We start from the raw sequence: 25,792 nt of genomic DNA on the forward strand, positions 1-25,792 counted from the left end.
CACGGGCATACTGCATCCATCTGACCTTGAGTTCGCCCTTATTAGCGATGCAGCACAGACTCGTATATGGTAAAACAATTTTACAAGTACGAAGTTATAAGTAAAGTGCTGAACCAAATTTATACGTAACATCCAACTACAATAAATGTAAAGCAATGACAAATTGAAAAGCAGTATTCACGGATCGCGTGTTTTTCATCGCAAGCATATTATTTACTTTCATAGAATCGCACAAATTTACAATTCCTTTTTTAGATTACCTCATCGCTATTATAACCACCTTTATTCTCTATCTATTTCATCAACCGCTTTATCTCATCTACGTTCCACAAGGCCAGGGGACACATAGACCTATCTCTTTGTACTTTTCCATACACTATAGAATTAAAATAAAGCATCTGGAATAAACAAAAACAACAATTCAAATTATAGTTAGTTACTCAACTGAACAAAGTGAAGGAACATATTGACACTATATCATTCCAAGATGTGATATCACCTCTAAGTACAAAAGACAGCCACCTATGTATGCCAATTTCTCTTCCTTGTACCTAGTAATGCCTTCAAGAAATTTATGAAAACAAAATGTGGCCCAATTCCTCTTCTGGATACAGTTTACATCTTTAAAAAAAAAAAAGAAATTACAACTTATGTGTACTCCACCAGGGGGACATAGAACAATATATAGAGTAAACAACATAAATTGACTTTGAATCTATCATCGGCTGCCGTTGAATTACTCAACATTTCTGCCAATTTCTTGATGTTGATTCCTCTAGATGATGCACTGAACATCTGTACATATGATTCAACTTTTTTTATGTCACCCTCTAATTGTAAAGGCATGCCCCCATCTATTAATCCCATGACATGATCAAAGCTATTAGCACTGAGCTCTACCTCATTACCATTCAAAACTAAAACGCGCCTACATACATCAATCCTATCTACCAACCAACCACAAAGCTTCTTTTTCAGCCTACCACTATTCAACTCAAGCACGCTCCCCATACCCATTTCACATACAGCTGCTCTTTGTTCATCAGATAGATTTGTAACAGCTGTTGCCAATATGTCTAGTGCACATCGCATAAAATATGTGTTAGTTGTTTCCCCTTTGACTGCTCGTTCGACTCGGACTTTGTACTTCCATTTCGTCTTTGGTGGTAAATTTTTAAATGATGTCGCAATTTCCCTTCGAACCTGCAAAGTAGTTAATAGAAACACACAGACATACACCTTACTACCAATTAAAAAGGTATTGCAGTATACTAAATTTTATTTCCATTTAACGCACCTCTCTTGTAATGCTGGTGTTTACATCTATTGCCTTCATTTTACGCACGACACAACTAAAAGTAACTCAAGTCATTTCCAATCCACTCGTCATTGTTAAAATTTATTTATTCGGATAGTAAAGATACTTACAAATAGCTGATGAATCCATAATGGCTATTACGTTCTATTGTTCGATTGCCTTTCATATCTTCGTTCAAACTATTTACGTCCCTACATTTTTGCTTGCGAACCTCCCCTACCTTTATTGCTGCAGTGAAATTATAAATGAGTGCTTGTAACGAACTGCACCATTCTGATTTTACAGAATTTAATTACAGGGTATGTGTAAAACCATAACAATACGATCACAGTCTATAAACAGACTCATCTGTAACAACCATGCCACCGCCTACAATGTTAATCAATCATCTTCATAGACTCATTTCAAGGGGGTTCACACACTAAATGCCCATCAACATTCTTGATTTTCTAAGAAACACATTCATGTCTACATCAACCACCTAATTGATTCCAACAGTCAAATTAACAATTGAACACTAACCTCTCATCCATACATTATTGGTCACCAGAAGATAAAACAAAGTTAACAATTTAATTAGAAGAACATGCCATAAAAGTATGTCCTCATCAATTACCCATATAACTAATTGATACTTACAAAAGATATTTACTTACTAACAAATTTCATTTCATCGTCGAACACTTTTAAGTCCCATTGTGCCTTCAATCCGGCGATTAGTGCAGTGAGATTCCTCAAATCAGTCCTCCTTAGTAACCTCACATTCTTTGACGACCCCTGTTTACATACTTAATCCAAAATTTTCCCCATTACCACTTGTTTACTGAACTCTTCCACGAACTATTCAACTAACCCTAAAAACGACTTTTATAAATATTCCAACTAAAACAAATTGCAAGTTTAATATCGAATTACCTACTACGTCGGATCATTCGATATGCCCAGACTTTCGGCATCAGAAATTCCTTCGAATGCACATGCCGGGAATTTTTTTATTTATTTCACCATCACCTCCCTACAACTGCGCGAACATATTCATGTACACATCAACCATTAGATATTATTCCACCAATAATTGTGATCCAGGAATACCAATTTCGTGTGTTCACTTTCTGTCTACAGATTGATTTTGAAATGAAATCGTTGAAACGAAATGTCGTAGTTCCAAGGTTCTTGAAATGCACGCTCACTATTAGGGATCAGATGGTATTACACTCACACAAAACCGGCTGCAAAGATTGTAAGTTCTCGCAGGCTTTCTCCAATAATTAATTTAAACCGTTGGATTGAACGATTAACCATCCAACGGCTTCACAGAATAAAGAAAAAAAACTGTGCCACTGTGCCACCACAGGATGACCCCATTTTAAATATAATTCTTTATCAATTTTTTTTTTGTCTCCAATCATTTGCTGAACCATATCAAACAGGTACTTATTCAAAATTTACATTTTTTGTTCTCAAAAGTAAACGAAAATGAAATGAAATTAAGAATGAGACTCGGCTCGGGTGGCTAATGCTGACAGTGGCTAATGCTGCCGACATCTTCCAACTTGCAACAACGTTAAAAATACGTAGCCTTAACTAATTGCCTAAATAATAAAAATACTTAGCCTCAGCTGACTTGTTCCAAATCATTAAATAATTCTTTTAATTATTAAATAAGTTTGTTCTTGCTAAATGCTAATGGATACTGAGCTGAATGTCAAAGACGAATAACTGCATTTGGAATAAAAATATTTTGATATTAGTTTGAAGGAAAAGCCTAGTATTGTTCTTCAAATATGTACAAGCTTAGAGCTTGTATGGCCTTTTTTCGAAGATGAGAATATTTCTACCTTACACGCTTTAGAAAAACTAGGTGATAGGAAAAGAGTGTAGGATAGAAATTAAAGCTTAATAATATTATGATCAATTACTGAAATATTACCGTGGGCACTAGATGATAGGAAAAGAGCTCATTTATTACGTTAATACATTATATTAGTGATATAAGAACTTTTAATCAAACTCATGCCCCAAGTTGGGAACAGCCAAACGGGCATTTCATGGAACAGTTGATATACCCAGCAGCTACACTTACACGGATGTTTCTGTCCTGGAGGTTGCAAGTGTTGCCTCCATAATCAAACTTGGAAGACCCTTCAAGGTTTCAATAATTAGCTTTGATTATTAAGTAATAATATATGATAATGTAGTGATGATGATGATGATTTATATATGTGATTAAAAGCTAAGCTAGCAGATTTGTAAGTAAGAACACACGGCAAAGTATTTGAGGAAGTACTTTTATATTCTTATTATCTTCGCTTACTTCTAATCAATTAGCTTTCACCATCAAATCTAATCAGTAATGTAAATGAAGGAACTTGGGCTCAAATCTATAAATTAATATCGGTAAACTACAACCCTATTTTCAAAGTTTTCAACTCAAGAAATAAATAGATTAGAGATTAGTTGTTTATAAAATATAAAGGAACCCTAAAAAAAAGAAAAGAATTTTCCAGTACAAGAATAATAATTTATACTTATTTATTGAATATATCTCATTTTAATCGCTTAAGGATTTGCAAAGTTTATGCAATAATTTATTCTTTTTAAAAAAAAAATCACTTCTTAAAAAATCCTTAGAAAGGAACAAAGCTGAAGAATAAAAGCAATTAAGGTGATTGAGATGGAGAAAGACTTGTATAGTTGGGAGATGTGCGTCGGACCAGCGGAATTCACTGACTTTATATTTTAAAAAATTAAGTCAGCAGAATTAAATTAACTGGGTCCGTAGGTCAATGAATGCGAAGAGTGGACAAAGAATGAGAAAAACTTTATGCGAAATGTTTTGATTATTTGACTTTCTACAGTTGCTTTTAATTAATCATGATTGGTTTTGATTATTTCACTTTCTATGAGAGTATTTTGAGGTCATTGATCGAATAAAAGATTACTATTCATTATTTAGGGTCCGGCTACGGTGCAACGGTGGTACGGTACCACCGTTGCATCCCGCCATTAGATCTACTCGAATGGACGGATTCATTGGGATCCAACGGCTGAATGCAACGGTGGCACGGTACCACTGTTGCACCATAGTTTTCTCCCATTATCTAATTGCCTAAATAATAAAAACACTTGTATTAAATAATTGTTTTACTTGCTAGTATTGTTATTGTTCTTAAAATATATACAAACTTAGAGCTTGTATGACTTTTTTCTAAGGTGAAAATATTTCTAACTCACACGCTTTAGAAAAACTGAAGCCTTTCTTCTTCTTTTTCTTTTTTCTTCCCCCCCCCCCCCCCCTTCTTAAATGACAATTATTAAATAATTGTGAACGATTGCATATTTAAGCCTAATTTCTTAATGATCTAGGTTATGGGTGTAGTATATATACTAGAATTTAATAATTATGATCAATTAATGAAACTCATGTCCCAAGTTAGGAAGAGCTACATGGGCATTTCATCCAACAGTTGATATGCTCGGCATCTGCACTTAATCGAAGTTTCCTGGAAGTTGCAAGTGCTGCCGGCTTTTTCAAAATTGGAAGACCATTCAAAGGTTTTCAATACTTAGCTTTGATATTACACATGTGATAATCTTGTGATGATGATGATTTTATGTGTCTGATTATAAGCTAAGCTAGTGGATTCGTAAATAAGCACACGGCAAAGCATTTAATCTTCTTATTGTCGCATTCTTCTAATCAATTAGCTTTCACCAACAAAAATAATTAATAATGTAAATGGAGGAACTTGGGATCATTAACCAGGGAGGATCCACATGTTGTCTACAGTGAGCAATTGACCAGTGAACTTTTATTTTTTCATAATTTTCTATATAAAATCTTGATATTTTCATGAAATTACATAATTTCTTATATAATTGTCTTTAATTAATTTAAGGCTTAAAGAGATTTTAAGATGCCTACAAATTGAATATGGCAGATCTTGGACACCATCCATAAGAAATAAAACTAGCCTCAAATTGGATTTCTGAGTACTCAAACAAAGCTAAAAGCATAATAATGAATGAAAACTGAAACAAAAAATCCTCTCACCAACACCATATGACTCTTAATATATAGAAAGAGCTCGAGCTCGAGCCTTATCCAAAATGCTGCACAAGTAGCATGAATCGTCTTCATAAGTTTGGAGACTCTATAGACAAAGAGTAAAAACACATTGAAGGTGTAGTTTTCACATAATTAAATTGCACAAATTAGCCTCTATTAAGGACGCAAAAATCCTTCAATTCTCTCTGTAAGTAATTAATTTCATTTTTTATTCTTTTATTTTTTGCTATGTCTGTCTAACAACTAATCCTCAACATACAACATAACAGAGTAGCTATATTTTAAAAAGATGTACCGATATGATTTAACAAAAATTTCAACATAAACAAAACATTTTTAGTCAGCAAAATAGAATCAAATCAAAACCTCCCAAATTGTATAGATTTTACCTTACCACTGTCTTTCGCATCTTTCTCCTTTTCATTCGCCTCGGCGGACTTCTTATTCTCTTTTTCCTTCTCTTCCTAATCAGATTTAAAATGAATTTATAAAAAATTTAATATATTTTTTTTTCTTTTTACTTTTTTATATATATCTGTTATTAAATCAGTAATTTTTAGAAAAAAAAAATCAACATCTCATAGTGAATGAATACTTACCTTTTTTCTTTTAAGATATACGTATTGAATTGTTGTATTAAGGTCCCGATCCCAAGCCCAAAGTTTATTGTCAAACACGCTCAGCTGCACTTTCTGTAACTTGGGTGTGCTTAATTCCCCTTCTGAGAAAATCTTCATATTGGGGCAACGATCCACCAGTAATGTTTCTAGAGATGGGAATTCGAAGGCGCAATTATTCCCAGAGCAGATGAAACTTGTCAGACTTTCTAAGTCCCAAAGCTCCAATTCCTTTAATTCGCTGAAAACAATTTCATCTTTTGCTGCATAATTATCTCCCTGATCATCCTCATCTGCCACTATTTCTGTTATCATCTCGCAGCAACTTATCCGCATTTGTCTCAGTCGCACCAGACTCCTTGCGGTTGAGGATGTTAGAACGTTTATCATTCCATGGCAAAGACCTACCGTCAAAGTTGTTAGGTTCTGAAAGGATATCGAGGATGGCACTAGATTAATCAAATTGTCACACTCGAATATCTCCAGCTTTTCCAAATCGTTCGTATTGGTTGACTCCTGTTTGAAAATCTGCTTCAGGTCACGACGATGGTTTATCCCTCTCACTATTGCATTCATCCCATTTTCAACGTTTTTAAATGATGTGTACAAAGCCTGATTGTTTCCTCCTATAGAGAGAATTTTGATGGTGTGAAATCTCTGGAGGAAATCGTCAAGTGATAAAATTGTACTTGACTCATCAAGCCAGACATCAAGACATTTAAATTTGCAAAGCCAGTCTTCTGGAAATAGGCATATGTGCTTTTCATCAACCCTCAATTCTTCCAAATTGGGGAACACCTGGGTGATCATCAATCACGAAAAAAGCAAGATGGAGTTAACACTTCTTTCTTACGATTTCACAAATTAAAGTAAATACAAAGCATTCCAATGATGCATATTGATGGCCGGACAAATTTATATATATGCGGAGAGAGTATGATTTTCAGCTGTAAATACAAAACATTCCATTTAAGTAATGTGTATTTTCTTCCATTCTCTCTTCTTAACTCTTGTCCAGTAGATAGATTTTCAAATTTTATTAGATTTTCAAATTTTATTAGATTTGTGCATAATCTCTATGAAAAAGACTTCAATTATTCTCAAATTGCATTTAAACTTTGAGATTCTTTTAATTGATCCGTTTATTTGGTTTGAATTGAAAATCTTACAAATTTCTTTTTTAAAAAAATATTGGAGTTTTTAACTTTTTCTTAAAGCAAAAATGAATAAATAATATGAATTTTAAAAGTTTAATAATATAGTATGAAGTTGGTATTTTATTAATATTCATCCAACTCAATGGAATTGGATATATTTACTATTGTGCAAGAATGGATTTTATTGTACAAAAACTTTAATAGAATAAGATTTCTTAATTTGAGTTTTGTCCATCTCTCTATATATATTTTAAAATATTATTTATGTTACCACTAGATGACCAATTTCTACTTCAACATCAAAATTGATAATCATTTTGTATGTAACAATACTGTACTAAGGAGTACTAATTTGGAAATAGCTCTTGAATGATTTTCAGGGAATTAATTATGGCTTGAAAAACTCTAGATCTTATGAGTATTAATTTCTTTGTTTGGCTAATCAAATGCACTGTCTCTTCCGTGTATTTAACTAAACATATAGACATAAAATAAAAAAGTAGAGGAAGAAGAAAAACTCTGATAATTAAGAGAAAAAACAATTGAACAAGAAGGGAAAAAAAATAATTGTTTACTAAATATTTTTTTTTTCATTCGGTCTAACTGACATCCAAAAAAAAAAAATTATGTTTGTAAGGATATTATAAAGTATAAATAAACTGATTTATATAGCTAACATTTTGTCACAAAAAGAGGAAGTGATGAGGGCGATGACGCCAATAAAATTCTGAACTCCCAAACTAGAAATACTTTTCAGTACGTACGAATTGAAAAATAATTACAAAAATCTTGCACGCGTACCTTTTCAAAATGCAGATCACCTGTGCAGAAGCTTGTAAGCTGCGGAAGAGAACGAAGCTCAAGTTTCCTTAATTGAGTGAGTTCAATCACTTCAGAACCGTTATTATTGCTGGATTCATCTCCTCTCTCGGCAGCAAAAATCACTTCCATATTTTGGCAACTACTCACTTCAATGGACTGAAGTTGTTGAAGGCCTCTGCCAATGACCAATGGAAATACTTTTTTCAATTTATCACACCCTTCCATCCTTATGGTCTTTAATTTGCTAAAAGACTCTGCTGTGAGTGGACCACGACATATTTCCTCAAGGTTCCGTAAATCTCTCAGAAATAATGACTCCAAAAGGGGGAATGCAGTCGTCCGAGCTGGCGTACAATCCATTGTGTCAACAAGACGAACAATGTTGCCATTACGTCCGATTTCGAGACGATTCAGATGTGGAAAACCTTCTCTGCCTAGTTCACAAAGAATATTCTTAATGTCCGGCAATCCATCCAAAGTTAGGTCTTCAATACCCTTCAATTGCATGATATGCCCCTCGTTCAAGCAAATGTTGTCACCATTGGTGAGACTCAGTCTGAACATTCTAGAAATCCCATCCCATGCGCCATACTCCCTGCAATTTCCTATCAATATCCTGTACCTTTGCAGCATTTTGAAGAACGACAAGTCTCTTGGTAGAGCCTTTTCATCTTGGATGAGTATTTCTAAAGAGGTCAATTTAGATAAATTATTCAACTCGTCAAGGCTGGCATTTCTTCTTTCACCGTCGACTCCTCCAACCTTCCCCCACATAATGGGACTCTCACCGATATACAATTCTTCTAATCGTGATAAGCTTGATATGGCATTTGGTGGAATTACTATTAGATTGAAACAGTTGCTCAGATCCAACAACCTCAACTGAGTCAGCCGGCCTATCTCTTCAACCAGTTTCTGCATATTAGAACCTCGAAGTGTAAGGATATCCAATTTCTTTAGATCTCCAATAATAGCCATGTCTCGTAGTTTACAGTAATCCAGAGACAATGCTTGAAGGTTTTGTAAGAGACCAAGCGATGAAGGCAATGCCAACAAATGCATCTCAGTGAAATCTAAAACTCTAAGCTCTGTCATCTCAGTAAAAATGTTATCTGGAATTCTCAAAGAAGGATCATTGCGAATACGAAAGTATTTAAGTTGCGGACACTCGAACCCTTGAGGGAGCTCACTAATATCAGTATTAAATAAGGAGATTGCGGTGCAAACCTTCAGTGCATCCTTATCTGGCCAGCTGGTCAGCGGAACAACCTCATTTTCCACCGCAAACACATGTTGGTCTCTTGATGCAATAGATATGGCTACATCCCGAACAACATCATGCATTGAAAACCATTCACTAGTATCGCCATCAAGCAACAAACAAGAGGTCTTGAGTTTATCAACCAATGTATGTGCTCTATCCCGTGCCTCATCCACCGTGTTGATGTTTGGAAACAGACCCAAACCCATGCCATGATAAAGCAAGTCTTTAACGTTACATATGTAGGAGTATCCTATTAGCAAAAACGTTTTCCTGAGTTCCTCACCTCCTAACTGATTGTAACTCAACTCGATAGTTGAATAAGCGGCCACCGCCTGTGTCCCAGAGAAACTTCTCAAAAAAGGCCTTTTTAATTGTCGTAAAGCATTCCTCCATTCATAGACACTCTTATTTTTCAATGCCTTCGCTACGGGTACAATGGCAATGGGCAAACCGGCACATTCCTCGACTATCTCTGCTCCTACAGATTTCAGTTCACCATTTTCTATGCAATCACCTGTCATCTTCTTGAAAAGACTCCGAGCTTCGTTTTCATTCAAAACATCAACGAAAAAATTATGTTGACAATCCATTTTACAAGACAACACATCTTGACTTCTTGCTGTCAGCAGAACTTTACATCCGCCGTTATCATCTGCCAATGGAATTCCAATCGCCTCCAAATCGAGACTCCCCCAAATATCATCCAAGATTATGAGGATCTTCGTCTCTTTCTTCAATTGTTCGAGCAGCCTCCATGCTCTTACAGTTTCACTCTCTTCATCTATTTTCAGGCCCAGCTTCTCTGCAATTTCTCTTTGTATTTCTTTTATTTGCGGTGTTTGGGAAACACGTGAAGAAATGACCTTCTCAAAGAGATTATTTTCCTTGGCCTGTCTGCCAACTTCTTTCACCAGCGTTGTCTTTCCAATCCCACCCATCCCGTACACTCCAATCATGTTGAAGTTACGGTTGCTCAGTGCATCTAGTATCTCCTTCAATATGGACTTTCTCGATTCAAAGTGCATGAAATCCAGGGTAGACTTAAGCCATGTCTCCTCTGGAATGGTACGGAAAGAAACACTGTCGAATCTCCCTTTTTCATGGAGTCCAACAATAGCATTCGCCTCTCTTTCTGCTTTCTTGCTAAGCTGGTACCGAGTCCTCAAATTAGGACATAACCCCTTCAAACACCGGTTGTTTGAATTCTCTTTGTCTTCAATAAGTGTTTCGACTTCATTGATCTCCTTGTTCGCAGCAATCAGCCACTCCTCAACGTGCTGTTGGATTCCGTCCCCTTTAATTCTGGAATCATCAACCTTATACTGCATACTGTCTCTAGCATTCTTGAGCTTACCAACTTCATTATTCAGCTTCTCGAAGTTGGTCTTGTAAGTGCAGCAGTAAGTAAATGGATGAACAATGGGAGCAACCAAGTACTCTGCAACTTTTGCAGCAACGGAGATAACAATTTCCATTATCCCTTTCTTTTTTATTTTTCGCTTTCAGAAAACAGGGGAAAGCAAAACTAATCAAACCGAGCAGAACTAATCAATCAGCTGGGAAGAGGGAAAAAAGAAGTTTGGATAAATTGCTAAAATAAGAGGTTGAATAGATTTAAGGGAGGAGGAGAGAAAAAGAGTGACAAATCTAGAGATGAAACAAAGGGGGTTCGTTTTTCTTCCAAGACAAATTGAAAAGCGAGTGCAATGAAATATTTTCAAAGAAGGTATAGGATCGAGGACAAGGATTATTAAGAAAAGGGAGACAGAAACTGAAGAAGAGATTTCAGAGAACTCTAGAGATTAGAGAAGAGGGATGAATACTGCAAAAATGCCAAACTAAATTCATACAAGGAGAAGACTCATGCTTCCAAGTCAACTGGATTCTTAATAACTGAGATAGATGGTTATAATTGCATGTAAATAGTGTCAAAGTTATAGGTTAATTGGACGGGGCAAGGTGGCATTTTGGCATTTCCTTGAATTTTCTTGTTACCAGTAAGTGCTATGCTGCCGTTGCCGGACTTTATGATTTTTTTTTTTTGAATTTTCATTGAATTTTCTTGCGCTTTTCTAATAACTCTGCTATAAAGCCCAAGTTTGCGGACTTTATGATTTTTTATTTTTCAGAAATAGATATACAAATAAAATGAAATTAAAAAAAAAAAAACTGTTCCGTAGTCGTGTGGGTCCTCGAAATCATTTCGGCATTTAAATTTAATGGAACAGTTGGATGTACTCAGCTCTACACTTCCACGAAGGTTCCTGGAAGTTGCAAGTGCTGCCGGCATTTTCAAACTCGGAAGGTTTCAATAATTTTTCCTTTTCACTTTGAAAGAAAGGTTTCAATAATTAGCTTTGATTATTGTATAATATGTGATATCTAGTGATGATGAAGATTTATGTGTGATTAAAAGCTAAGCTAGTGGATTTGTAAGCGAGCCCACGGCGAAGAATTTGAGCAAGTATTTTTATCTTCTTATTGTCACATTCTTCTAATTAATTTGCTTTCACCAACAAATATAATTAATAATTTGTAAATAGTTGGATCTTAAGCTCAAATTTTGACAATACATGAATGGTAATGTATGCATATTTTTCAAGTGTAAACTCTATTTAAGAGAGGATCTCAATTTTTAAGTTGAGAAGACTCGTGCTTCCAAGATTCTATCGTGTATAATGGGTAAGACGATCTTTTTACTTCAAAAATTTTACATAAATTTTTGTAGTTTGACGGTGTCAAATCCGATGGAACCGAAATAAGTGACTTGAAAAGATCAATTGATCAGTGATTTGTCAAAAGTTTACTGATATTATTACCTTGTGACAAGATTTTAAGCTTTATATCCAGACTAAGGTGACAAATAACGTAGCGCTACAATCATCAATCTTACTTAGATATAATTATTTTTATCTTCTTATTGTCATATTCTTCTAATCAATTGTTTTCTTGTTTATCAACAGATATAATTAAAAATGTGAATGTTAGGATCTTGGACTGAAATCTTTAAATTAAGTTGTGATCATTTTATCAGTAAACTACAACTATATCTCGAACAAAGTTTTCACCAAAACAAACAAAGAATAGTGATTAGATGTTAATAAACATAAAAAAATGATAATACACGAATAATAAGGTAGGCTAAGCGATTAGGCTAAAAAAAATACAGAGGCACAGGTTTGATGTCAAGACTCAATGGGTAATCTGAATAATGCAAAAATGCCAAACTAAATTCATATGAGGAGAAGACTCGTGCTTCTAAGTCAACTAGATTCTCAATGATTGAGATAGATAGTTATAAGGGTTATTATGGTTTCATTTTAAAAAATAAAAAATTATAAGATATAAAATAACTATAAGAAGTATTGGTGTTATCATTTTATAAGTGTATCTTTAAAAAAAACCTTTTATTTTATAATATTTTTGTTAAAATTGTGAGTCCTAAACTAACGTCATACTAATATCAAAGGCCTAAAAGTGTCTTTACATTCAAAACTATGATAAAATTGTATGCAAATTAACATTACAAGGGCGGCATATTTATTATTGGTTAAGAAAGAGGGAAAAAAAATTGGAATCTCAAATATCTAGCGTCATCGTTATCTTTTTTTTCTTCATTTTTTTTCTTTTTCTAGACAGTGGTCTACCATCTTTGAAAAATTATTGGCACTTTCGAATGGGTATTAAGCCATGCATTGGCATTGAGGGTCTCATCTGAAAGAGGAATTTTGGTAGCAGCAGTGGCTGTGTAATTTTTTTAAAAATGATTTATCTCTAGGAATGCGTGATCAATTTAAAAGTGGATTTTATATCAAATTTCTTTGAGATTGCTTTTCGATTGATCTGTTTGATTTGGCTATGGAATGATGGTTTTATTACTATGAGTTTGAAGGATTTATGAAATAGAAATTAAGATTGATAGAAAACATATTTTTCTCCGAGCTTTAATGGCAGTTTCAACTTGTTATCTTCAAGCCTCACCGGTGTTTTCAATTTGATACTTTGATGAGAGCAAAATTAGCAATTTAGCACTAGAGGAAGATATTTAATCACAAGTATATATAAGAAGTTTTGACAGCGAAGAGAGGTATTCTTCAACTGGGGTTAATTTTTTATTTTTGTTTTCTTATTTTTTATTAAAAATTTAATTAATTTTTAAAATAAGGTCATAATTGGTATTTTACTAATTAACTAACAATGATAAACGGAAATATAGTAAAATGAAAGATTTTACAAAGATACAGTAATAAAATGCTAAACATTAATATATATATATATATTTTTTGTTATTTGATGCTTCATACTTTATAATGTAGTCAAGCAATAATAACCCTAGTTACAATTACATGTAGATGGTGTTAATTGGGCATTTTGGCGTTTCATTGAATTTTCTTGTTACCAGTAGCTGCTGAGTTGCCGACATTTTTCAACTTGTAGTTCTAAGGCTTCTCAAGCAAATTTTATGGTTGCTTTTGATAATTTTAAGTGTTTATTAAATATTTTACTACTATAATTTAAAAATTACAGTTGATAAGCAATAATAGCAGAGAGAGAGAATTAAATGGATTGAGAATGATTTTTTATTCAGGGCAAGTTTTCGAGTGCTTTACGAACAATCAAAATGCTAATCCTATTAGCCAATAAACACAAGCGCTTTGTCAAGAACATTACGGGAAAAACCCTCTATATAAATAACAATCGTGTAATTACGGAGGGCGTATCTTAATTACATGGCAGTTACATTCAATAACAACAATATTACTTAAAAATTTTCTATTAGCAATGAGTGTGTTGGCGGTAGGATAAAAAAATCTGAAGACTTTGCAAACTTTTTGTGAAAATGCATCACAGTTGTCTTGTTCTTTCACTGTTGATAATTACAATGAACTGATGAAGGCCAAGAGACCCAAAGTGAAGTGACACATCACACATGTGCTTTTCTAATTACCCTGCTACAAACTATAAAGCCGAAGTTTGCGGACTTTATTATCAATTTTTTTAATAAAAAAATAGATATACAAATAAAAAGACAAAAGATGAGACTTAGGTGGCGTTTGTTTTTTAACTTAATAACTTAAAGTGACTTAACTTAATTAATTAAGTTAATTAGAGGTGTTTGTTTTTATAACTTAATGAGACTTTTTAGATAATTTTGACTTAATAAAATAAGCTAATTTTTTTGGCTTTTTACTTAATAGAGACATCCGAATTAAGTCAATTACTTTCTAATGTCAAAAATATCTCTGCTTTATAATTTATTTTTCATGTCTATCTCAAAACTCACCCATAGACATTTACCCCACATAATGATCTCATCATTATTTTTTTAGCTGTCATGAAATCCCTCCTCACTTTGGTATCAACTCCTCAAGTATTGAAGATCAAAATTATATGCGACAACTTCAAGATGAAATGACAAATCAACTGTTTCAAGCATCTTATTAGTTTTTTTCTTTTTTATATTATATATGATAAAATTTGAAATTTATGGTATTTTGTATATTAAAATTCTAAAATCATTATGTATTCACTTGAATATAGTTTTACTTATAAATGTTAAAATATAGTGGTATTTAATATATTATTTATTTGACATTCAAATTTAATAAGGATACAAATGTAAAAGTACATATTTTCAGTTTTTTAAGTTGAAAAAGTCAAACAACTTAATAATTATTTTTTGAGATTCAGACGAAAAAACGAACATATTATTTAGATTCAGACATTCAAATCTATTCAGAATCCAGACTAATTCAGGTCTATTTAGATTTCAGATAAAAAAACAAACGCCACCTTATAGTACCAGTGGCGGCCCCCCTGGGTCCTCAACTTATTCAAATCAAATGGGCATTTTATCGAACAGTTGATGTATTTGGAATCTACACTTACACGAGGGTTCCGGGGAGTTGCAAGTGCTGCCGGCATTTTTCAAATAATCAAGTGATTATTGAGTAATAATTAGCTCTGATTATTGAGTAATATAAGAGTAATATATGATAATCAAGTGATTTTAATATGTAAACAGTAGGATTTTGGGCTCAAATCTTTAAATTAAAATCGTGATCATTTTATCATTAAACTCCAACTCTATCTTGATTAATAAACAAATGTTAGAAATTAGTTGTTAATAAAATATATCCTGGATGTAATGGCTATTCCCAAAGCTCAATTGAACCAAGAACAAAACCTTGAAGGACCCAAGAACAGATCCCAAACAAGAAGTGACACAAGGCTTAACAAGAGTCAATGATTAAACAATGAACAAAACAAAGAATAAGTAAAGAAGAAAACTTAGAGCAAGAGTGTTTAATGATTTGATTAAATTTGTGTTTATTTCTGTGGATGATTTCATTCCTATTCTTGCCATTCATTTTTATGAATTTTTTTTTTTTTTGGGTTGGCTCACGGAAGAATCAACCTGGGGATGGGTGGGTTTTATTTATTTGTCATGATTTGATTAAGCAGAGCAACTAATACTTCAAATCGTATCACTGTTGTATTAGAGGCTTCACGTACTATGAATAATTAGTGACGATCTAGCATATAAACCAAAGTTTAACATATCTACATATAACTGAATGAAAATCTTATGTATTATATTCACTCCATCAAGTATGAAGCATATAATCAATTGATCTACAAGCACTAGACATACAAAAATCAAATGGTAGAATAGACTATACAAGCATCAGCATTAGATGACAGGAAAAGAGCTCATTAATAAATTATATGAGTGATAATACAACTTGAATCAAACTGACGTCCCCAGTTGAGAAGAGTTAAATTAAATAATATTTTGGTGATTTCATGTGCGTAAAATTATAAATTTATAACCATCAATATATCACCAGACTTTGTAAAGTTAATGTGAAAATGCATCACAGTTGTACTTATTACAACTTATTATCTTTTTCTTTTTTCTTTTCCAAATGGTCTAATACCAGTGGCGTGGCCTCGTGGGTCCTCAACTTATTCATATGGGCATTTCATCGAACAGTCCATAAACCCTGCATCTGCAATTGGAAGACGCATTCAAAAACTCTACGCCGTGTTAAAGCCAACCAGAAAGACAAAACATAGAAAGCAACAATCCAACAACTTGGTTAAAATATTCGCTTCAACAAATGGTTGCGTTGACGTGTATTTTGGGGGATCATCAAATATAAACAAAGACCATGTTAAAGACAAGTAAAAGCTGGCGAGATTGGTACTGATATATTAAAAGAAAGACTAATAAAGCTTTCCAAGAGCGGTAATAAATGATTATATTTTTAGTGGATAACAGAGTACGTTACAAGAGCTGATAACTGATCGCTTTCTTAATTTTTTTTGTCAATATTCAAGCTAAAATACAAGTCAATCAAAATAACGTACCATATTAACATTAAATAAACAGAGAGCGATAATTTGGGCCAAGTCTTTAAATCATCTACGTCATGGAATATAACAGGAAGATTAAAAAAATAGATCAACTAGTATATAATATAATGCTTTCACATTTAATTAATTAGGAGAGTAATGCACTATAAAGCAGCCGTCGTAAGATCAAGCACAACAAGGCTTGTGATGTGATCACTGATCATGCATCCAAGACAATTTTATATTTATTCAATTTCAATAATCATAATATACTATTGAATTATAGACCAGGATTTCTATTTATATAAATACAAGGCACAAACACGAGCATATTCACGCATCTTTAGTAAATTTATTGGGACACACTATTTCTGCTTATTGAAGAAAATCAAGAAATGTTGATTCCATCATGCAAAGTTTAATGTTAATTAAAGTTTAAAGCGATCAGATTCTTATTCATTAATATGCTTTTATACGAATCGTTGTGTTTGAATATAATAATGGTTTCAGAAATGCATACCTGTTAATTCTCCGTTTCTCGTCCCGAGGAAAGCTAATTTTTCAGGAATTTTAGACCAAGCTTCTGATAAACTTTGATTTTCGGCTAGTCCAGCACTGACTCTTCGATATATTTCTTGCTGAAAGTATTTGTAAAACAGTAAAAGGATGCTGACATGTCATCATAGTTGGACAGATCTTTAGAGGTCATTCTTCGAAGCGCTTGATGATGCAAACACGTGAGGACCCAAATCAAGAATTCCGTCCAAAACACTGCTATGCACGTATGATATGTGTCTATTAATTAAATATAACTATTAATTACAAGATTATTTTTTTAAATAACTACACACACATGTCATGTATGTATTAATTATATAGAATACAACAAAATATTTTTAGAATCTATGGGTGAACACAATGTAATTTTTATGACAAAAGAAAAACTTTAGAGCCTTTGGTGTACTCATCAGTGAAATTTGAGCAAAAAGAAATATTCATGTTTGTAAACCTAGAAATCACAATCATTTAGAAATACTTGCTGAAATTAATTAGGTAATTTTTAACCTTAAATTTGAGATCATTAATCGTTGGATGTTTGATTGCAATATCAGTGGCAACACGTTTAATGATTTGATTAAATTTGTGTTTAGTTCTATGAATGATTTCATTCGTTTTTATGATTTTTTTGTGTTGACCCAACGGAACAACTAACACTTACCCAGTTCCGTAACCGTATTTGTAACAACGGTAATTAGATTTTTTTTATTATTTTAATGTGTATTTTATAAAATATAGTATTTTAGGCTAAAGTTATTTAAGGGTGTTTTCATTTTTTTTTTTTTTTTAGTTTCAAATCACTTAACTTTTTTACCAATCTATTAAATACATTTCTAAATAAGAAATAAACCCTTAATGGGTGAGGGTATCGAAAGATTTTGCTTTATAAAAACACCTTGTATTATTTTCTTTTTTAAAACCTTTTATAAAAACATGATTATGTGTTGATTTATGTTGTTATTGAGTGGAAGTTGTGCTATTGTGTTATCCTGAAAAACTGTGAATCCTATAGATTGAATGAATGATTGCTGTTTTCAATGAGTCTCATGCATGAAACTTTATAGTTTATTAAACTAGACATCTTTATCTTTCTATCCATATGTTTATTTTTCAAAAACATATTATATATTAATTGTTACGATTTTTCAAAATTGGAGCACGGATGTTTGAAAATTCTGATTTCCATTAGCAGTTCCCAATTCTATAATTTATTTTGTAATTCAAACGAACTTTGAAAATTTTGGGAATTTTTATTGTGGTATGCATGTATGTCTAGTTTGGGTATTTTTAAATTCATTATTTTTAGCCTTATAATAAATGCATTAAAAATCATAGAGTTGGGGCAGCCACAATCCTAGAAACTGTTTTCCAGAATTGCGAAAGCTGATATTGAATTCAATTTGGATTACATTTTCGTCATTAAATGCCTTACAAATTTTAATCCTGATTTCTTATTGTTTACTCTTATTGTCAAAACTTGAATTACTATTTTTGAACATGTGTAACAAAAGTTATGAATTTTTCAATCAGCAGTCATTTGTTTATATCACCACTACCAGTTTTGATGTTTTTGCAGAATATTAGGGTGCGTTTGGTATTATTTTTCAATTAGTGTCTTCTAGACTCTTTTTAAAAAAGAAAAATGATGTTTTTGATATTATATTTTTTAAAATGAAACAAGGACAACCAAACATATTTTCTTAATTTTTGTTTTTGAAAAACGAAAAACACTGGATGAAAAACGTTATCAAACAAACCCTTAGTTTTCAAAGATGTTTTTGAACTCTAATTAATTTTATGAAATTTTATATTGAATGCTAACATGTTTACAGTAACTCTTTGTAATATTTATGATTCTTTCGACATATTTATAATCTTGTTAGAAATCAGCTCCTATAAGATGGTCGAGTGAGTTTAGAGAATTGATATGCTTAAGTTAAGAGATTTTGCTTCAAGGACGTTTGGGTTTTCTATCAAGGTCAAAATTGAATATGATGTTGATGAGAATCTTATCTTGATAATTATAGACCAAGAGTAAGCTCGTGTGTTTTGGGTTGTTGTTGGTTGCCTCGGGTTGAGGAAAGTGAATTCGTTCATAATGTTTATTATATGAATATATATGTAAATATGTATGAAACGATATCATATGGATTGGTATTTGATGGTTGTCAAGTAATTTTACCATTATAGTTTATTATAATAAGTTATATTTGATTAAAAGCTTATTTAAAGTATTTTCTTAAATTTGTTTTAAAAATGACTTTAAAATCTTACTTTTTCATAAATTATTTTTCTTAAAAATATTTGTAAAGTTTTGTCAATTAAATTTCAAGCGTTTTATTGATTGATTATTGAATGATTGACATCGAAATATTGAAAATTATATCTATGGTTTTGGCTCATTATTCATAGTTACTGTTACTGATGTGACCAAACAGCTAGCTGTATTGTGTGCGCCTATTGACGAGTATTGCAAGATACAGTACTCTAATTGAATTGTTAGCCGAGTCATCGCTATTACAGGTGATATATTGACTGGTTGAGTCACAAGGATTACAGGTGATACTATATGGCATGAGCAATTGAAAGAATGAAAGGTTTTATTAATAAATGATTTCTTAAACAATCATTATTGAAAATAATTATTACGTTATGACTTAATTGATTATGAATTTTGGCATACTTATGTATTAGATTATAAAATGACTATTGGTTTCCAATTTATAGTACTTCACAATGATTATTATTTACTTTATCATTATCAGTAGCCTTACGCATGAGTTTGATTATCGAGTTGATGGCTCACCCCTCATTTCCAACATTTTGCAGATTGATTTTAGAGATGTGGGCTTTTGGACTTAGAGAAGATAATTATTAGCTGAAAACTTTGACATTTTCTTGATGATTAAATTGTTACCACTTAGTTATTGTTTGGAGGTGAATTTTATGTGGGAGGATTATTGTTGTATTTATTGTTTTAGGGACTATGTTTCGATTATAGACAATTTTGATTTTCTTTTGGGAATAGTAATAAGATTGACTTTATGTGGTCTCATTCTAATTCCTCTTGACATTCTTGGTGATTTGGGGTGTTACAGTATTTATTTCTCATGATTTGATTAAACCAAGGTCTCCTGAAACTTCGATTCCTTTCACTGTTGTAGTAGAGGTTTCATGTACGTTGAATATCTAGTATAATTATTGATATTTATATTTCGAGTGCTACTTCAATGAATTTTACTGCCGCAATACTCAATGATTTTTCATGACCTAAAAATTGAACAATTAGAATGATTGTAAGTTCATTTAATGACGAGTTTCATCGAAATACCCCATAAATCCAATACATTAAACTAAACTCAAATTTAATCAAGCCATTAGACACTCAATCTGAAAACATATTCAAAATAATATTAATTAAAAGAGCTAAAAGTAGAACAATCAACAAAGAAACATAAGACCCCTCTCGATCCCCAATGCCATCTGACCCCTGATAGAAAGAAAGAAGTCAAGCTTCATATAATATAATGCCTCATAAATTACACAGAAAATTGGCTTCAGCTCAGATGCTGCATAGAAGGTTGGCCTGAATCCTCTTTGTATGTGAGATTTATTTTTTAACAATTAGTAGAGCATACAAAATAAAAATAAAAATTTTAAATTTACTAGATGAGCGTATAAAGTATTATAGGCTCAATTTTTTTTTTAATGTAAATAGTCCTACCCTAAGCAATTTTAATTTATTTGACCGGGGTTGTAAATCACAATTATAACGGAAATAAAAGACACTTCCCTAAGTTAACTTAAAAATGGGAAACTAAATCACAATTATAACGGAAATAAAATATACTTCCCTAAGTTAACTAAATCTCATATCCTAATTGACTCTAAAAAAAATGGAAAGTCCTAAAATAATAAAATACCATAATTAACTCTAATTAAAATAGAAAGTCCTAAAATAATAAAATCTTAAAATCTTAAAATTCCTAAATTAACCTAAATTAATGTCCTACATTAATGGCTTTTAATACGGACAAGAAGAGCTTTCGTTAATAGTGTTTTTAGATTGGATTTGTATGTTAGAAATATAAATCAATTTTAGAATACTAAATTGAGGGAGAATGTTCGATTTGATCTTATTGTACGCTACTTTATGAGCGGAAGAAACTGTACCCGGAGCAAACTATTACATGTTTTGCGTGTGGAAAACGATATTTGAATAGCGGAAAAACACCAAGAAGACAGGAGTGATAGCAGTGTAGCATAAACAAAGCTGTCATTTTTTATGCTACAATGGCACTATAGCATAAGCAGTACCCATATTCTACATGTCCTTCTAATATCTTGCAGCTGTTCAAATAACAATGCTCTTTGTGTGCCTACAGACTTCAACTTTTCGGTCAGCATAATTTAGGTAGCAACCCGCAAATAATTTTGTAAATTGAGCCTGCATGAAAAATTGATGAATGTGTTGATGAGAATAATCATTACTCAAATCTTTCACTGATGTCCTAATTGATTTCTCCTTCTATAGATTACAGTGGTCGGTTATAATCACAAATTGAGGATCTTGCTGGAAGCTGTTGTTCAAAAAATTGCACAATTCAAAGTGAAACCAAAACAAAACACTTATTTCGGTTCGAGTAGCTGCAGTAAAGTTTGAATTGTGCAATTTCTTGGACAATATGTTTCCAGCAAGATCCTCAATTTTGTGATTAGAACCAACCAGTGTAGCCTGTGGAAGCAAAAACAACCATTTAGGAGATTAGTGAGAGACTTGAGTAATGATCTGGTTCCGCACTAACCAGTCACTTCTCAACCTTCTCTTCAATCTCTTCCCCTTCTTTTTTCGCCTCTGAAACTCTGCGCTGAACGCCCGTAGTTTCACCCTTGATCAGCTTCTCGATTTCTGCCTTGATATCATCAAAGTTGGCATTAATTGTAGAATGAGCAGATAACAATCTAAAAGCGAAGGAGGCCAAAGGAAAGTGAGATTAAAAAACAAACAGAAACGAAGTGTTTTTTCAGACGAGAAAATGGAAACAAAGAAAAGGACCAATGCGAAGAGCTGATAGAACGGATGATAGAACGAATAAGAAGTGATTTGGTTATTTTATAAGGCCAATTCATCTAATGACAGATCTGGTTTCGATCTTTGTAATTTAAATATATTATCAGCACGAGGTGAAGGACTTTTTGTCGACTCAGTCCAACACAAATTCAAATTACTAAAGCAACGTGATACTGGTTTTGATCTTTGTAAATTAAGCACATCAATACGAGGTGACTCTCACAAGACTTTTGATGTGCTATTGCCAGTCAAATATGAGACGAAATGTGATTATGTGAATAGACTCAGTTAGTTGTGTTATTATTTAGGAGGTCGAGTCCAGATAACATCCAGCTCACTTGCCTTCTCAATGACCAACATTTTGTGAGCCAAGCGTTCGACTTCAAACCACTTAATCTGATGAGATGAATCAAGCCGAAAAACATGGTTGAATTAAAAACAGATGCAGCAGGTGCCTTGTACTCAGGATCCGATCATACATATAAAAAGAATATCTGCTATAAAGAATTTCACATCTCAAGTATTTGAAATTTAGTTTCAAAAGAAAAGAATGGACCAATTGATAATAACAATAAATTGCCACATCGCATGCATGTATGAAATTTGCATTTACGCCTGCAATGCCTGACGCGTGTGCGTGATCACAAAAATAAACTTGAATAGAATCTTTCACATTCATCAGAAAATTGTGGCACAATAATAATACAAGGGCTACACAGAAATGGTAAGTTCACACATCTTTAGTTTAGATGATCAAATGGAGGAGTTACTCAGATTTTTACGCTGCCAAAGCTGTAGCGACAGTGTGAAGTAAAAGTACAATTAAAACGAGTGATGTTTCGCAGAAGGAACACAAGTTTCAGAAAGAGATATTATATAATTTTGCACACTTTTCACGGAATACCAAAAAATAACTGATCAAATAAAAGATTACTACAAAAAATCAAAAATACATTCCTATCAATCATCATATAATTTCAAACTATATGTATTTTTTTTTTTAGGTTAATTGAAGGTTCCTGGAAGTTGCAAGTCCCTGCCGGTGTCAAAGGGAAGGTACCAATCTCGTGTTCGTCCTTCTAATGTCAAAGGGAATACTCTGCACCTCTACGCTGGTGTTAGCCCCTGCACTCCAGTCATGTCGTTGAAGCGCTCGACTTGCACCAGTGGGCCACTTTTTCCTGAGTATTTGAGGTCGAGAAAATGAAAATCTCTTGGTATCATAGTGCCCATGATTTCGCTGAAAGCCGAGATTAATCATCCAGCATTATTCTCCAACTGAGGGGCTTTCTCCTACCCTGTATTTTATCTATTATTTGTGCCAATCGCCATACTTCTCCCTCCAGTTCCAAGGCCCGACCAGGTGCTGCCTGAGCTCCCTTTTTTCGGCATTCGCTCCTCTGCTACAACTTCCCAAGATTCGTCCGTTGTGTTATTGATCTCTCCCTTCGTGCTCACATCCTCTCAAAGTCTGAGTTCCAACTACATTGTTAGGCACCCCATTGAGATGTCCCCCTTATTGAAGGGATCTCCTCATTTCTATTCCTCCGATGACTGGGCTCTGTGGCAACATCATCCCTTGTCGCATTTGCATCATAAGCCCTTCTTTGCTCGTTCCTCAGCTCATGTAAGATGGCGGTGAGGGTCTCCATCTGTTTCTCCATCCACTCCATTCGCTCATGCATCACTCTTTCTCGTGCCTCATTTGCAATCTCTCTTAGAGTGATCGTCTCACTGGTCTCATGCTCGTCTCCTTGGGCACTATTCCTTCCTATATCCATGTCCACACGCCTACTTCTCCCTATGAGTTGCTTTGCTAGTGGTAGCTTTTTGTTCAGCTCCCTACAGACGGCGCTAAAATGTTGATGCTAAAATATGGTCGTACGTGGAAGGCTAACCAGGTTGTCTCGTCAACGCTTAAGTTTGCTCTGGGTGAGGCGCGAAATTGTTCGTTCTCTCTCCAATCAAGTGGGTTTAACGACCTCAACTAACCTTCCTCCAATACTTAAGTCAGTATTCAGGGTTTCGGGAAAAAAAAAAGTTGAATTATCAATCTATCAAAACTAACAATTCTTAAATGAAGGAAGTGTTTTAGAAAGCTTTTTGGAAATAAGTTCTAGATCCAAAATGGCAGAGTTTTCCCCCCTTTTTTCTTTTTTTCTTTTTTCCTTTTGTTGTTTTTTTGGGGGGTTTTTATAGGCAGCCTCCCCATGTACCTAGAACATCCTCACGTCCTCCATATTCGGGCCTTCGTGGGTTTAGAGGATTTGTGAAAATCGTGCATCCGTTATCGTGCCTTTCCCCGCATGGTCGGGAAATGGCGAAACCGTCGCCTAGATATGGTATCGTGTCCGATATTTAAGGAATAGTTCTCTGGTCGACTTTTAGCCATACATCGAAGAGGACCCTGGTACTATTGTGTCTGCTCATAATACACCAATCCGAGGAGATTCTTACCTCGACTAGGTGAAAGCATGTGTGGCTGGTGCTCTGGTAGTATAATCACCCTAACAAAGACGATTGAGTATGTTGATTGAGATGGAGAAAGACTTGCATAGTTGGGAGATGTGCGTCGGCCCAATGGTAACCAATTATTTGATTTGTACAGCAGCATTCACTGACTTTATATTTTAAAAAAATTAAGTCAGCAGAACTAATATGTCTCAAACCGATCCAAACCGAAATTGCCCACCCCTAGTTAATTTAGTTCTACTGACTTAATTTTTTTAAAATATAAAGTCAGTGAATGCCGCTGTACAAATCAAATAATTGGTTACGATCCAAACTTATCGGTTTGAAATATTTTCAAACCGATATCAACCTAAAATTTTTTCAAACCGAACCGATCCAAACCGATTGGATCGGTTTGGATCCTCGGTTTGAGCTTATTAGCTAAAAGCCCACTTCTTTTATATTATTTTACCTAAATTATTTGTTATTTTTTTGTGTCTGTAATCTAAATTGATACCTCTATTATATTATGCATATCTACTTTGATATCTACATAACAATTCAAAGATACATCCATACAAGTTCACAACATAATACATCATAATAAATAAGTTCTTAACCTGTTCATTCAAAACAAATTCACAAAATTAAAAGAAACTTGAACAACATTTGACAATTAAAATATTGTGCATCTTGTCCGTCAAAACTCATGGCCTAATTGCTTTTGATATGTCAAAATCTGCATAAAATGATAAATATAATTAGTTAGATTGCTTAACTTAGAATATAATGTAATTATATAATATTTCTGGATTGGATCGGTTTGAATCGGTTTGGAAGAAATCCAAACCGAGTGATGTCGGTTTGCAATCCAATAAACCGAAACCATTTTTTTACTAATGAAACCGATCCAAATAGTCGGTTTGGATCGGTTCGGTTAAAATATGCCCACCCCTAAAATTAACTGAGGTAGTGTGTTCGATTATATTAATTTCTTTTTCTTTTTCATTGAAATGAACGCAAAGAGTGGACGAAGAATTAAAAAAACTTGCGCGAAATGTGAGGTGATGATAAGAGTGAGAATCCCAAAATCGGATCATAAGTAG

The 25,792-nt window shown here is 33.3% G+C and overlaps 1 protein-coding gene across 3 annotated transcripts in view; it reads right to left on the bottom strand.

The window, feature by feature from the left end:
• Positions 1-25,792, bottom strand: part of LOC102613633 (probable disease resistance protein At4g27220) — a 214,808-nt gene that overhangs the window by 21,705 nt on the left and 167,311 nt on the right. Inside the window, exons 5-7 of one of the 3 annotated variants that reach the window (XM_052442880.1) lie at positions 5,987-6,802; positions 5,782-5,851; positions 5,277-5,472 (exon numbers count right to left, since the gene is read on the bottom strand). In XM_052442880.1, coding sequence (XP_052298840.1) covers positions 5,456-5,472; positions 5,782-5,851; positions 5,987-6,802 — 903 coding nt within the window. In that variant the 3' untranslated portion in view covers positions 5,277-5,455. Of the gene's footprint in view, positions 1-5,276; positions 5,473-5,781; positions 5,852-5,986; positions 6,803-25,792 lie in introns of those variants that run through there. The other 2 variants (XM_052442881.1, XR_008055419.1) reach the window with 2 other exon arrangements.

This window comes from Citrus sinensis, chromosome 5 (assembly GCF_022201045.2).
Source record: "Citrus sinensis cultivar Valencia sweet orange chromosome 5, DVS_A1.0, whole genome shotgun sequence".
NCBI classification, from domain to species: domain Eukaryota; kingdom Viridiplantae; phylum Streptophyta; class Magnoliopsida; order Sapindales; family Rutaceae; genus Citrus; species Citrus sinensis.